At 39.0% G+C, this 15,873-nt stretch overlaps 1 protein-coding gene across 6 annotated transcripts in view; it reads right to left on the bottom strand.

Moving 5' to 3' along the window:
* The window catches only part of CTDSPL2 (CTD small phosphatase like 2), a 99,216-nt gene that overhangs the window by 12,536 nt on the left and 70,807 nt on the right, over positions 1-15,873 (bottom strand). For all 6 annotated transcript variants that reach the window (XM_001161793.7, XM_009428966.5, XM_009428965.5 and 3 more), the window contains exon 8: positions 14,560-14,646. In XM_001161793.7, the coding sequence (XP_001161793.1) occupies positions 14,560-14,646 (87 nt within the window). The remainder of the gene's footprint in view (positions 1-14,559; positions 14,647-15,873) is intronic.

Here is a 15,873-nt window from a genome sequence, read left to right as displayed (position 1 = left end):
GCAGCATACAGTACTTCACTGGTATGTAATTTTAATAAACATTTAAGCTAAAAATGGAAAGTTTCCCTCTGAGATTTTGATCCACCAGTAAGCTCCATCTTCCAGCCAGGTAGCATCCATCCAATTATTGTGTCCACCTCTAGCTGACCTGTCTCAATGACCTTCCTCAATAATTACTCAGAATTCCTTCAAACAACCACCTGCTAAAAATATCTCTATTTTAAATTTATATCAAGGTAAATAATATTCAAAAGGAGACGTCTGGATTGATGGGTTTAAATAACCTCAGTTTTTCAGAAATCAATCTTCCTATTCTACATTTAATGACTCAGATGTGGCATCTAAATTAGCACTATTGGCTACTTGAGATTAAAATTATAACAGTCAAACACAACAGTTCTCAAAACCTACTGGTCAGTACCAGAAAAGACTACAGTACCTACAGAACTGCTTTACATACATTATTTTCTTATTTCTGTGTCTCTCTTTGCCTACATTTAATATAGCTCCTATAATCTAATATTCAAAAAGCCATGAGCAACCATTAAAACTATTTACATTCTGATTCCTCTAAATTGTATTCATTTTGTTATAAAATTTTACAGAAAGAAAAATACTGTACTTCATTCAAAGGTGACTACTATTATAATTTCAAATACCACGAATAACAAGTATTTATTGAACTAGATTCACGGATTCAGATTAAAAACAAACCAAACACCTTGTGGTAGCAACAAATTCAAACCTAGGCTTAGTGGAGTTTCAATTCTGGCATCCATATACATGCACACAAAAATGCCCCCATGACAAAAATCTAGTTCTAGGAATGTTTTAGGGCAAAATAGAGAATTTCCTTAAGAACTGACCACTTATAGGAGACAAATTCTGTTTGTTTGAGATGGAGTTTCACTCTTACGGCCCAGGCTGGAGTGCAGTGGCACGATCTTGGCTCACTGCAACCTCCGCCTCCTGGGTTCAAGTGATTCTCCTGCCTCAGCCTCCCGAGTAGTTGGGATTACAGGTGCTCATCACCACGACCGGCTAACTTTTTGTACTTTTAGTAGAGACGGGGTTTCGCCATGTTGGGCAGGCTGGTCTCAAACTCCTGACCTCAGGTGATCCGCCCGTCTTGGCCTCCCAAAGTGCTGAGATTACAGGCGTGAGCCACCAACCCAGGCCAGAAGACAAATTTTGAATGATCATTACTGTGCTAATAATATCACTCTGTCCCCATCTCTGGGCTAGATAAAGGTTTACTTGTTTTTAATCCTATTAGTTTTTGTTTTTTTTTTTTTTTGAGAAGGAGTCTTGCTCTTTCCCCCAGGCTGGAATGCAGTGGCGTCATCTTGGCTCACTGCAACCTCCACCTCCAGGGTTCAAGCAATTCTCCTACCTCAGCCTCCGGAGCAGCTGGGATTACAGGCATGGGCCACCATGCCTGGCTAATTTTTGTATTTTTAGTAGAGATGGGGTTTCACCACATTGTCCTCCTAACCTCAAGTGATCTGCCTGCCTCCCAAAGTGCTGGGATTACAGGCGTGAGCCACTCCGCCCGGCCTAATCCTATCAGTCTTGATGATCAAAAACAAAGTAAACCACATACCCCTCCTCAAAGCAGAAAAAAAGAACCAAATCCTCAGCATCCAATCACCATCATTTAGGATGAGGTCTAAAAAATTTAACTATAGTTGTTCTTCTAATCAATTTTAACATTTTCATCCTGAAACATTTGGTGTAGTTTGTAGCCTTGATTGAAAACCACACACACCTTCTTTGGTAAGCCAAACAACAACAGATTTTTATGTATATTATTTTACTAACAAAATCATTTTAATCAACTGAGTCTTTTCAAAACAGATTTGTGATGGTTAAGAACAACCCATCTATTCTGCCAATACTTTTTCTGAATTCCATCTCAAGGTAGATGATAAACTATAAACTATCAGAACCTTTTACTTGTTGCCGGTGTTCATCACTCACATGCAGTTAGTAACCAAAAATATTTCATTTTTTCATATATATAAATGTTTTATTTTCAATATCCCTATTATCACTTGCTCCATATACAGGTTGAGTGTCCCTTATCTGAAAATGCAAAATGATCCAATGAGCATTTCCTTTGAACGTCATGTCAGTGCTCAAAAAGTTTCAGGCTGTTTTTTTTTTTTTCTTTAAGACAAGGTTTCACTCTGTTGTCCAGGTTGGAGTGCAGTGGTGCAAACATGGCCACTGCAGCCTCGACCTCCCGGGCTGAAGTGATCCTCCTGCCTTAGCCTTCCACATAGCTGGGATGACAAGTGCATAACACCATGCCTGGCTTTAAACAATTTTTTTTTGGTAGAGATGGGCTCTCACTATCTCACTATGTTGCCCAAGCTGGTGTCAAACTCTTACGCTCAAGCAATATTGCCTTGGCCTCCCAAAGTGCTGGGATTATAGGCATGACCCATCATACCCGACTAAGTTTCAGATTTTCTTTTTTTTTTTGCGAGACCGTCTCATTCTGCTGCCCAGGCTGGAGTGCAGTAACATGATCTTGGCTTACTGCAACCTCTGCCTCCCAGGTTCAAGCAATTCTCATGCCTCAGCCTCCCCAGTAGCTGGGGTTATAGGCGTGTGCCACCACATCCGGCTCATTTTTGTATTTTTAATAGAGACGGTTTTCACCGTGTTGACCAGGCTGGTCTCAAACTCTCGAACTCAGGTGATCTCCCCGCCTTGGCCTCCCAGGGGAGGTATTACAGGCATCAGCCACCACACCTGGTGATAAATTACAGATTTTGAGGCATTTCAGATTTCGCATTTTTTGAATTAGGGATATTCAACCTGCAGTAAACTAAGATAAGCAGGGCCTCTTTGAGATTTATTGCCTCTGAACACAACACAATTCCACTGCACAAGAATATGTCTAGTTAACAATATTTTCCACCCATAGTAAGTGGAACATTGTTCAAAGGTGACATTTTCCAACTTCTCATACAGTGACTTCCAGATTAGGTCAAAGCTATAACTTCATTGTGCATACTACTACTTTAACTATACTTAAATATAACATGCATCTTAAAATTTGACATTGCTTTCAAAATGTGTTTGTTTACTGGGGATAAGAGGTGGCACTGAAGATAAAGGAATATATTGCTAGAGTGTTTCTTTACTATGAGAATGGAAAGAGTTACTGTGGAAAATAACAGTTCCTATCCTCAGAACAGATTCACCATGTGAACAAGAAGGTGTTTCAGTATTAAAAGACACAGGCAGAGAATGAGGGAGGAAAGTGGGAAGAAACGTAGAAAGGTACTGGGCTGGGGTTAGGGCCACATGGGGTTGTGCCATGTGATGCAAAGGAAAATCTCAGAAACAGAAGTAGAGACAAGACATAAGGCCAGCAGCATCTAAGTCATTTGGATATAGGTAAGCGTGAACAGAAATATATAAGTCAAGAAGCACTACGTACTGTCTGGTAAGAACAAATAAAGAACATCTGTCAGGTACATATAATACAATGAGTTTAACTCTTGAGACTACCATTACTTTATTGTGTTAGGTCAGAGATACAAAAACAGACAGATGCACATATAGACATGCCTCCAAATGCTTCAAAATCTACTCTATAAATAGCATTAGCTCCATTTTTCTTCTAATTTTACTCTCATACAAAGATTCCTTTCCTGAGCTGCCTACTTCCCATTTTCTACATTTCCTTAATCCACTCCTTTCTCTACTTAGTATTTTACCTTCTTGAAACTTGCAACTCTTCAAAATTATGTAATCTCCCAAAGGCCAAAAGCTTCATTTCAGTCTAGTATACATGTTTCTTCAAATCGATAATATTTTATAGTACAAATAATTTTAATATTTTCTCAGTAAACCAAATATATTGTGGAAAATGTCAAAAGTTTAAAAATAATGCCTAAAGCCATAATAAGAAATAATTATATTTAAAAAACTATTCAAGATTGACTACTACTTGAAGATACAGATTTATGAACATGTTCATTATGCAAAACTTTTAAAATGAAAATCTATCAGAATATCTGTAAAAGAGTGTTGTGGTGCCAGGCATGGTGGCTCACGCCTGTAATCCCAGCACTTTGGGAGGCCAAGACGAGTGGATCGCCTGAGGTCAGGAGTTTGAGACCAGCCAGACTAACATGTTGAAACCCTGTCTCTATTAAATATACTACTAAATATACAAAAATTAGCTGGACGTGGTGGCATGCACCTGTAGTCCCAGCTACTGGGGAGGCTAAGACCGGAGAATTGCTTGAACCCAGGAGACAGAGGTTGCAGTGAGCCAAGATGCGCTACTGCACTCCAGTCTGGGCAACAGAGTGAGACTCCGTCTCAAAAAAAAAAAAAAAGGTGTTGTGAACTGATTTTACCAAAATTTAAATTTTACACAGAAAATGAATACATAATTTTTTTTTTTTTTAAATGGAGTCTCGCCCTGTTGCCCAGGCTGGAGTGCAATGGTGTGGTCTCAGCTCACTGCAACCTCCGTCTCCCAGGTTTAAGCGATTCTCCTGCCTCAGCCTCCCAAGTAGCTGGGGCTATAGGCGCATGCCACCACAACCGGCTAATTTTTGTATTTTTAGTAGAGACGGGGTTTTGCCATGTCAGCAAGGCATGTGATCTGCCTGCCTTGGCCTCCCAAAGTGCTGGGATTATAGGCATGAGCCACCGCGCCCAGCCATATATATAATTTCAAAAAACCCACTACACTACTACTACTTGATATGAATAATACTTGATGGTCTATTTTTTTTTTGTATTAAGATAAAAATTGTATATAGATAGTACTGAAAGGCTATTAATAGTTAACATAGCTGGATTTTTAAAAAAGTAGTCATTGGCTGGGCGTGGTAGGTCACGCCTGTAATCCCAGCACTTTGAGAGGCCAAGGCGAGCGGATCACCTGAAGTCAGGAGTTCAAGACCAGCCTGGCCAACATGGTGAAAACCCCGTCTCTACTAAAAATACAAAAAATTAGCTGGGCATGGTGGTGGTGCATGCCTGTAGTCCCAGCTACCTGAAAGGCTGAAGCAGGAGAATCACTGGAACAGCGAAGGTGGAGGTTGCACTGAGCTGAGATCACACCACTGCACTCCAGCCTGGGTGATCAAGCAAGACTGTGTCTCAAAAAAATTAAACAATAAAAAAAATAAAAATAAAGGCAGTCATTAAAATGATAATCCACTTATAAACTGATTCTAGATATTATGTGGTAAAGTCTGTCTAAATTAAAACTCACGTTGAATTATATAATTTCAAGTTATATACTTAGTAATTTCTACTAGTTTATCAAACCTTAATCTAATATCATAGATAATTTTAACAGTATGACCCCCCAAAAAATTACATGTGAGTCTTTTTAGGAAAAACATTTCTAAATGATTTTTAGGCCCAGATAATATGACCATAACTTTCTTTTTTTATTTTTTGAGATGGAGTCTCACTCTGTCACCCAGGCTGGAGTGCAGTGGTGCGATTTCAGCTCACTACAACCTCCACCTCCCGGGTTCAAGCAATTCTCTGCCTCAGCCTCCCGACTAGCTCGGCTGACAGGGCTCCGCCACCATGCCTAAGTTTTTTGTATTTTTAGTAGACACAGGGTTTCACCATCTTGGCCAGGCTGGTCTTGAACTCCTGACCTCGTGATCCACCCGCCTCAGCCTCCCAAAGTGCTGGGATTACAGGGGCTAGCCACAGCGCCCGGCAGACCATAACTTTCAAAAAGAAACATCTTTGAAACTTTTTCCATGACATCCTTCCAACCTATTGCTACATTGTAGCAATAGGTTTTAAAAAATGATGAATCCAAGGAATCATCCACTTTAGAGTATGACATCTGTTTTAATAAAAAAGATGACTGGTAGGTGCTATTTCTTATTTAATTAAGCAAGAAGAATTAAAACAGTAGAAAATAAACAAAGTTGGGGAATATAAAGAATGAGATGCAGCCAGGTGTGGTGGCTCAATGTCTATAATCCTAAAATGCTAGGGCATTTTGGGAGGCCGAGGTGAAAGGATCACTGGAGCCCAGGAGTTTTGAGACTAGCCTGGGCAACATGGCGAAACCCTGTCTCTACAAAAAAATACAAAAATTAGCCAGGCGGTGGCACTCGCCCGCAGTCCCAGCTACTCAGGGGGCTGAGGCAGGAGAATTGCTTGAACCCAGGAGGTTGAGGCTGCAGTGAGATGTGATCATGTCACTGTACTCCAGCCTGGGTGGCAGAATGAGACCCTGTCTCCAAAAAAAAAAAAAAAAAAAAAAAAAAAGAACAGAAAAGAATGAGATGCTACAATTAACTGAAAAAATCTTATCTTACCATCAGTAGATACCACAAGTGTACAAGTGGCTGTACCAATTTTTTTAACTCTTCTGTATACCTCAGTTTCCCTATCTATAAAATATATGATATAACAACAATATCTACATCATAAGGTGGTTGTGAATACACGTAAAGTACCTAGAACAGTGTCTGGTACATTCAAAGTGCCAATAGCTATTAGCTATTATTATCTATCTCATTGTTTAAAAGTAATCAGTCACAAGAAGAGCTGGAGTGAGTATGATTCTATTGGGCAGAACTGGGCAACCTCAATTCCAAAGAGAAAGCCCTACAGCCACAATCTATACTTTTGGAAGAGGGAGATAACAAACTGTTTCAGTAAACTGTTTAATTTAGTTCACATGTTCTTAGCATCAATACCAGAGCTTAAAGATAAAACCCAAACCTTCTCCAAAGAAAGAGGGTTATTCAGGTAGGCCCTAGAGTGGTCTCAATTTCATAACCCACTGAGTGATGTTACAGTAGTAATCTTTTGCTTCATGAAAATTCCAATAAGAGGTAGACAGATGCTGGGGGTAGTATTTGTAGGTGGACAAATTTGGGATGAATAGGTAAACACTAAAACCAATAAAAATAAAAACAAAACAACAAAAAAATCCCTAAATTAAAAGCTCCTGCGGCTGGGTGCAGTGGCTCACGCCTACAATCCCAGCTCTTTGGGAGGCCGAGGTGGGCAGATAGTTGAGGTCAGGAGTTCATGACCAGCCTGGCCAACATGGTGAAACCCCATCTCTACTAAAAATACAAAAATTAGCTCGGCATGGTGGCCCATGCCTGTAATCCCAGCTACTCAGAAGGCTGAGGCAGGAGAATCGCTTGAACCCAGGAGGTGGAGGTTGCAGTGAGCTGAGATGGTGCCACCATACTCTAGCCTGGGCGACAGAGTAGCGAGACTCAGTCTTATTTAAAAACAAAAAACAAAAAACAAAAAACAAAAAAAAAAAAGCCAGGCGCGGTGGCTCACGCCTGTAATCTCAGCACTTTGGGAGGCCGAGGTGGGCGGATCACGAGGTCAGGAGATTGAGACCGTCCTGGCTTACACAGTGAAACCCTGTCTCTACTAAAAATACAAAAAAATTAGCCGGGTGTAGTGGCAGGCGCCTGTAGTCCCAGCTACTCGGGAGGCTGAGGCAGGAGAATGGTGTGAACCCGGGAGGTGGAGCTGGCAGTGAGCCAAGATTGTGCCACTGCATTCCAGCCTGGGCGACAGAGCGAGACTCTGTCTCAAAAAAAAAGTTCCTGCAAAACCTTACTCAAACAGAAATCAACCTGAAAAGAAATTTTTTAAAGAGTACAGGCAGGGCACGGTGGCTCACATCTGTAATCTCAGCACTTTGGGAGTCTGAACTGGGTGGATTGCTTGAGCCCAGGAGTTTGAGACCAGCCTGGGCAACACAGAGAAACCCCGTCTCTACAAAAAATACAAAAAAGGGCATGGTGGCACATTCCTGTAGTCCCAGCTACTGTTTGGGAGGCTGAGGTGAGAAGATGGTTTGAGCCTGGAAGATAGAGGCTATAGTGAGCGGAGATTGTGTCAATGCACTCCAGTCTGGCTGACACAGCGACACCATGCCTCCAAAAAAAAAAAAAAAAAAGTCAAAGTAGGATAAAATGAAGCTTAATGTATTCATATAGGTGATTTATATGATTTATATTAAAAGTTACCAATGGGGCTGGGCATGGTGGCTCATGCCTCATGCCCGTAATCCCAGCATTTTGGGAGGCCGAGGTGGGCAGATCACTTGAGGTGAGGAGTTCAAGACCAGCCTGGCCAACAGGGTAAAACCCCATCTCTACTAAAAATACAAAAATTAGCCGGCCTCAGTAGCACGTGCCTATAATCCTAGTTATTCGGGAGGCTGAGGCAGGAGAATTTCTTGAACCCGGGAGGCAGAGATTGTGGTGAGCCAAGATAGCGCCATTGCACTCCAGCCTGGGCAACAGATTGAGACTCCGTCTCAAAAAAAAAAAAAAAAAAAAAAAAAAAAAGTTGCCAATGAAGCATAATTTTCATCAGGGAAAAATTGGCCATTATATTGTATGTACATATATTTGCATATATTAAAAAACTTGATGTATTTACATTAATAAAGTTTAGTCAAAACAATGGCCATTTTAGTAAAACAAAAATGTTACCTTTAAACTCAAACTCTAAACTTCAAAGGAAATGAAGCCTCCAATTTAATGTAATCAACTGTCACACCTTCTAAATTTATAGCCATTAAATAAGAACTTTCCACATAGTATGTTTTCTTTTCTTTTCTTTTCTTTTTTTTTTGGGAGACAGTCTCGCTCTGTTGCCCAGCCTAGAGTGCAATGGTGCGATTTCGGCTCACTGCAACCTCTCCCTCCCGGGTTCAAGCAATTCTCCCGTCTCAGCCTCCCGAGTAGCTGGGATTACAGGCACCTGCCACCACGCCCAGCTAATTTTTTTTTTTTAGTAGAGACAGGGTTTCACCATGTTGTTTAGGCTGGTCTCGAATCTCTGACCTCAGGTGATCCACCTGCCTCAGCCTCCCAAAGTGCTGGGATTACAGGTGTGAGCCACCATGGCTGGCCCGTATGTTTTTTCTCCTTCTTTTTTTTCTTTTTGAGACTGGCTCTCTGTCACCCAGGGTGGAGTGCAGTGGCGTGATCACAGCTCACTAGGGCCTGAAGCTCCCGGGGTTCCGGTGATCTTCCCACCTCAGCTTCCCAAGTAGCTGGGACTAGAGGTGTGTGCCACCTATTTTTGCATTTTTTGTGGAGACAAGGTCTCACTACATTGCCCAGGCTGGTCTTGAACTCCTGAGCTCAAGCCATCCACCCACCTAGGGCTCCCAAAGTGCTATCATTACAGGCATGAGCCACCACACCCGGCCTCTATTTTATTTTAATGAATTGCTCCTAATTTTGAAAGATACATTTTAGACAAAGAATCCCCATGAAATATATTTTTCCATACTTTTGAGAAATAGAGAACTATTGGTTTCATTTGTATCTTTTCCTTTTTTTAGCCAATTAATAATGAATAATTATGATTAAAAAATTAGTACCAATAACTAAACATACTAATAAGGATGGGAAAGTGACTTTAAAATTATTCTAAAGTAGTATTTTTAATATTCATCTACAATTAATTATTGAATTATTGTTCCCTACAAGCTAAAATATTAGTTTTATCCTCTATACTATGCAACTATGACCCTGAAATGGTTGTCTGATTTCTCAGCCTCCTGGCTCAAGCAATCCTCCTGCCTCAGCCTATCGAGTAGCTGGGACTATAGGTGCTCCCCACCATGCCCGGCTAATTTTTTTTTTTTTGGAAGGGACAGGATCTCACACTATCTTGCCCAGGCCGGTCTCAAACTCCCAGGCTCAAGCATTCCTCTCACCTCAGCCTCCCAGTGCAGGGATTACAAGCAAGCCACTGCCCCGGCCTCAAAAGTTTTTTTTAGGCTACTTTTGTAGATGAATCTCAAGAACAATGTGCATGTTGGTTAGTATCAATTTAAGCCAGAACTTGAGAAAAAAAATTAGGTATTTACTACAAAATTATAAATTTAAATGATTGGTTTCTTTCCTTCATGAAGCAAAAATAAAGCTGACTTTTCTAGAAAAGACTGTAAAGAGGAGACAGAAGCAACTGACCCTCTACTTCTCTTGTTCTTTCTTTTCTTTTTTGAGATGGAGACTCGCTTTGTCGCCCAGGCTGGAGTGCAGTGGCGCAATCTTGGCTCACTGCAACCTCCGCCTCCTGGGTTCAAGTGATTTTCCTGCCTCAGCCTCCTGAGTAGCTGGGATTACAGGCACCTGCCACCACGCCCGGCTAATTTTTTTTATTTTTTGTGGAGATAGGGTTTTGCCATGTTGGCCAGGGTGGTCCTGAACTCCTGGCCTCAGGTGATCTGCCCATCTCGGCCTCCCAAAGTGTTGGGATTACAGGCGTCAGCCACTGCACCTGGTTCTACTTCTCTTGTTCTGTGATATGAAAATTATCCTAAGCTGTAAGATTCCCAAGAAAACTGAAAGAATGGGGATGCGGGTAAGCTTTGCTAACCGTGGCCTTCCCCATCCACCTCTTCCCCCAACTTTTCCCATAAAAGCAACCTCTACTAATAAAACAAAGCATCTTTTACAAGTAGCTCCCTACAGGGATCCTATCTGTCCTTGAGTGCTTACCACAATCTGATTTCTGGACAGCTGACCCAAAGTTTGTTGATTTTACTGATCTTCAGAAAGCCACTGACTGGCTAAAGTCTTATTGGTGAACAGAGTCAAAAATCAGATGCCCCTGCCAAGCTTTACAGAATGAGGAGTTGGACAACACAGTTACGTTTGGCTGCACTGTGGTGAAACATATGAGGTATCTTCTTTTTGTCTTCAATCAGCCACATTTGGGCTGAGTAGTTCTATTACATCTTCAAAAAACTGAGCTCCAGTTCTTGATGGAGACAGAGGAAGGTCATTGAGGAGGTGGTTCAGCTCAAGAGCTAAGTGAAAAATGTCTTTTGATTCACTCCTGCTTGTGGATAGAAGTCATCTTCGGGATGGAAGAGGGAGTGAGATGACCTAGAGTCTTGAATTGGTGGATCTGCAGGAACAGAAACTAAATACAGTGGAGACCTCTTAACTGAGTAACACCACGAGATGGATTTCCTGACAAAGTGCCAATATAGGCTAAATATAAAGATTAAACATGTGCAATAAAAGTGATCATGCACTTGTTTTTCCAGATATCAAATGCATTTGTACCATTTTATGAATACATGTTTTCTTAATAACTGATTATAAAACAACGTAAAAAAAAAAACCAATTTAAGAAAAATAGACCCATTCAAACAAAAAGCCTGTAATTTTGCCTATATGAGTGCCATTTCCTCACGTTTAACAAGTCGGTTCTTTCAAATGACTTTTTCTCCATATACAAACTATACTCTGTCTAGTCCACATAGTGTCAGTAGTAACATACATCAAATTTTAATTTGAGATAGATCTTTCAGGTTTTTTTTTAATCCCCTAGAGAAATGAAATTCAAATTACACCTCAAGGTACTAATTTACAATAATCTACCGGCTTACAAATTCTAAGACTTGCATTAACCAAGTTTATTCCTACATATCAACCAAAAGAAGAGTACGTATCATTAAGTCAGGCAATCTTTAAATGTGAGTAGTGGCCACCTCAAAGTTCCCTCAAACTTTGATTTTAAAAAAACTTTAAAGGCCCACAACCAGATTACTGTGGATCTAATTTAAATTTTCTACATACATTTACAAGAATTTTGATGAACATTTGATTACTTACTTCTACTTACAATTTGAATATGTAAATTTACTGTATATACTCTCATAATTATTAGACCAGGAATCAGCAAACTATGGTGGCCAAATGCAGCCTGCCACTGATTTTTGTATATAACATTGTACTGGGACACAGTCATGCTTTTTCATTTATGTATTGTCCATGGCTACTTTCATGCTGCAATAGCACAAAAAGCAGTCATGACAGGGACCACAAAACCTAAAATATTTACAACTGGCCCTCTATAGAAAAAGGTTGCCAACCCCTGATATAGACAATTATTAAAACGTATATAATACAATTAAATTATTTTGAAATGAAACAGAAATAACATGTAGAGTTAAAATTAGTTATAGGTCAACCATAACAAATTTACCACAGAAAGAAAAAAAACGTAAAATAAGTCCCAAGAGGACACTCCATCTGGCTTTCAGATGAAAAATTTGATCTTTACATATAGAATATATATACACATATATGTAAATGCTATAAAACTAACATTCAAGAATAATACAGATAACACGCTATGGAACTGTTCATTTAAAAATGGTTAATTTTGTCATGTAAATTTCACCTCAATAAATTTTTTTAAAAATAAGAGTATATGCAGTACTTTACAGATTTCTACCTTTAAGTGGGCCACATCATAGTATAGTGGTTAAAGATTTAAGTTACATCTTACCTAATAATGTGGTTTCTCCAATATCTCTTAGATCATCTCAGACCCTTGTGTATATTTCTTCTTTGCCAGTAGATGGAGACAACACCACTGAAAGTTTAAAAGACATCATTCCCTGTTTAAAGGGAGCTTGCTGGTCTGAAAACTGGGGGAACCCTAACCCAAAGATTTCTTCATTTATTTTTTAAAAGACAGAATGGCTATGCCAAAATAAGAAATCCAAGGGAATGTACCAAATATTAACTACGGATATCCTCAAAAATTTACTAAAAAGTAACTAAACTCTGTCTGTGATATGGTAACTAAATCGTATTAAAATGCAATCATCTCTATAGCTTATAAGGTTCAAACTACCTGCTCTGTGCTCTCATTTAGGCTAGATCATTTATTTTTCAGTTTCAGAAAGTGTAACTCAGAATACATAAGAAAAAGAGTTGTCTGAATTCCACAGAGGTAGATGCAGTACATACATATAGTATTTTAATTAGTCATATATGCTGCTAGAAGCTTTTTATTCAAAATAAGACAACTATCCAGATCCACATGAAATAATAAGAACTTTAAAAAGAGAGTTAAAGCAGAAATGGTAGAAGCAGTAAGAAAAAAATTCAATTTTATGATCATACTGAAGAGAAACGCTCATGAAAGGGAAGAATCAAATTTACCTACTTAAGTTTCTTATTTCACTACTAAAAATTACATAAACAGAACAAAAACCATCTGTAAGAAATAAATTTCAATTTCAAACCTAGAAGCTTAAGAAGTCATCTCAAAATCATTGTTTATCTATATTTTTCAATTAATAGCTTTCCTTTCCAAATTCAAAGCCTTAAAGCCATTTTTTTCAAATGCAATCATGAAAAACACCCAAAAGCAAAAAACAAAGAAAAACCCCAACAAGGTTATCGAGCTTAAAAGAGAAAACTAAGATATCACTATACTATTTACATCTGCCACAAGGACTCCTGTCCTTAAAGTCCACTAAACAAGAACAACAAATTTGATAAAAAAAAGGTCTTAAGAAAAATACTTGCCTTAAACCAAATAATCATCAGTTTTGAAAGGGAACAGAAAAATCTTTAAATCTTTTCATTTTATGTACATTTTGCTTAACCCCAATTATACATCAGGACTAAAATCAGCTTACATAAAAAGTGAATTCAGTATTCAAATATTTATTGCCATAGCTACAATACCTACCCTAGGTTAAAACTAGAACTGACAACTAAAATAAATCCTCTTACAACTCATTACTAGACAAAGTAGGTTAAAGTAGCCATGAACCACAAACTTCTATTTAACTCTTAAATTTCACGGTTTCTGTGAGACATCAACTATTATCTGCCAAGAAAACTATAACCACATTCTAACTGCCTTTAAGAGCACATAAACAACCAAACACATTTTCATCATCCACATGGCAAGCACTCTGTGACTTTACTAAGTTAATCTTTAGGCTGGCTCCCTCTTGATAGACAACAAACTTTTCGATTCCCAATCTTTCAACAACTATTATATAATGCAAATAATGCTAGTTAAATAACAACCTCCAAAACAGAAACGCACTTTGCAATTTTCAAAGTGTATTCACTTATATTATTAACTCAATCTTATAATAATGGAAAAACCTTAAAGTAAAAACTATGGCCAGCACACATAATCCACAGTGAAATGTTAATGATATTTGTATTTTGCACTGTTACCTGTCCATCAGCACAGATGAGAGAGAAATGCTTAAACTAAAATGCCCTAAGTAAAACAATAACTAGAAGAGTGTCCTGGAATTCTAAGATTAATTATAAAAGAGATGTACTAAAGTGTAATTTTCACAGACCACATTACTACTATAGGAAATAAAATGATCAACAAGGAATGAGTTTTCTTTGTATTAATTGGATTTTTGGAAAACAAAAACAAAAACACCAGGAGTTAACCTGGCAAGTTCCTCTTGAGGATCTATGATGTCAGTGCTCCTGCCTCCACCTGCTGGCAAACAGATTATGAAACTAGCTGAGATCTCAAGGTAAGAAAGTTAGCATTTTTGGAGTAACAAATTAATGTTGTTTTATGTAATATCTAGCATGATGCTAATTTTGTTAATAAATCATTAAAATGTTGATGAAATCCATTATACTTCTACAGAAAAACACATTTAATGTCACATACACACAAAAAAATACAAAAGATTTTTTTTATCAGAATGTTACCTATCAGGCCAAAAATCATCAAAAAAATTTTAATTACCTGATAAATGACATCTTGGAAAAGGACTGGAAAAGTAAGTGCTGCATCTTCTAGCTCATTTAGACTACAATGCACTAGTGTTTCATCCTTAAAATAAAAAACATAAATTGAATGAAACAAGATAGTAAAAGAAACTTCAAAGGATAATTTTATCCTTAATCACCAAAACACTAAAGCACCCATTCATATGTTGAATTTTACATTTATAATATATTACTATATGTGGCACAGCAATTTGGGGTAGGAGTTTCTAAAGTCACTAGTTCTCAGGTACAGCTCCTGGACTAGCAAGCAGAATAAACATCATTTGAGAACTAGTTAGAAATGCAAATGTTAACCTCACTTCTGATGATCAGAAACTCAGGGGAGGGGATGGGTCTCAGCAATCTCTGTGTTTTTTTTATTTTTATTTTTTGAGACAGAGTCTCGCTCTCAGGCTGGAGTGCAGTGGTGCGATCTCAGCTCACTGCAACCTCCGCCTCCTGGGTTCAAACGATTCTCCTGCCTCAGCCTCCTGAGTAGCTGGGATTACAGGTGCCAGCAATCACGTCTGGCTAATTTTTGTATTTTTAGTAGAGACAGGGTTTCACCATGTTGGTCAGGCTGGTCTCGAACTCCTGACCTGAGGAACATGCCTTGGCCTCCCAAAGTGCTGGGATTACAGAAGTGAGCCACGGTGCCTGGCAACAATGTCTGTTTTTAGAAGCCCTTCGGATTCTGACACATGCTCAAGTTTGAGAAGCAAGGCTTTGAGTTCTGCAGCTGCCAACTTTCAGTTAAACCCACATGCATGTTACTTTTTTACAATCAGCAAATGTAAGTGTAGAATCTAATTATTAAAAATATATATTCTGTTCATTTAACTCCTTATCCTCCAACTTTTTATAAAGCATCTTACTTTAAGTAGATGTTTTAGTATCTCACAAATTATGTTTCATGTAATTTTACTCAACACCAGATGATCTAGGTTCACTGCAACCTCCACTTCCCGGGATCAAGTGATTCTCCTGCCTCAGCCTCCCAAGCAGCTGAAATTACAGGCGCCCACCACCACGCCCGGCTAATTTTTGTATTTTTAGTGGAGATGGGGTTTCACTATATTGGTCAGGCTGGTCTCAAACTCCTGGACTCAAGTATCTGCCCGCCTTGGCCTCCCAAAGTGCTGGGATTACAAGCGTGAGCCACTGTGCCTGACCTAGATAAATTTCTTTCCTTCCTTTTAAAATTGAAATGAGATCTCACTTTGTTGCCCAGGCTGCAATGCAGTGGCACAATTGTAGCTCACTGCCGCCTCAAACTCCTGGCCTCAAGGGA

Source organism: Pan troglodytes, chromosome 16 (assembly GCF_028858775.2).
Source record: "Pan troglodytes isolate AG18354 chromosome 16, NHGRI_mPanTro3-v2.0_pri, whole genome shotgun sequence".
Taxonomy (NCBI): domain Eukaryota; kingdom Metazoa; phylum Chordata; class Mammalia; order Primates; family Hominidae; genus Pan; species Pan troglodytes.
Note: the sequence above shows the minus strand (reverse complement) of the source record. Positions and strands in the feature narration are given on the sequence as shown.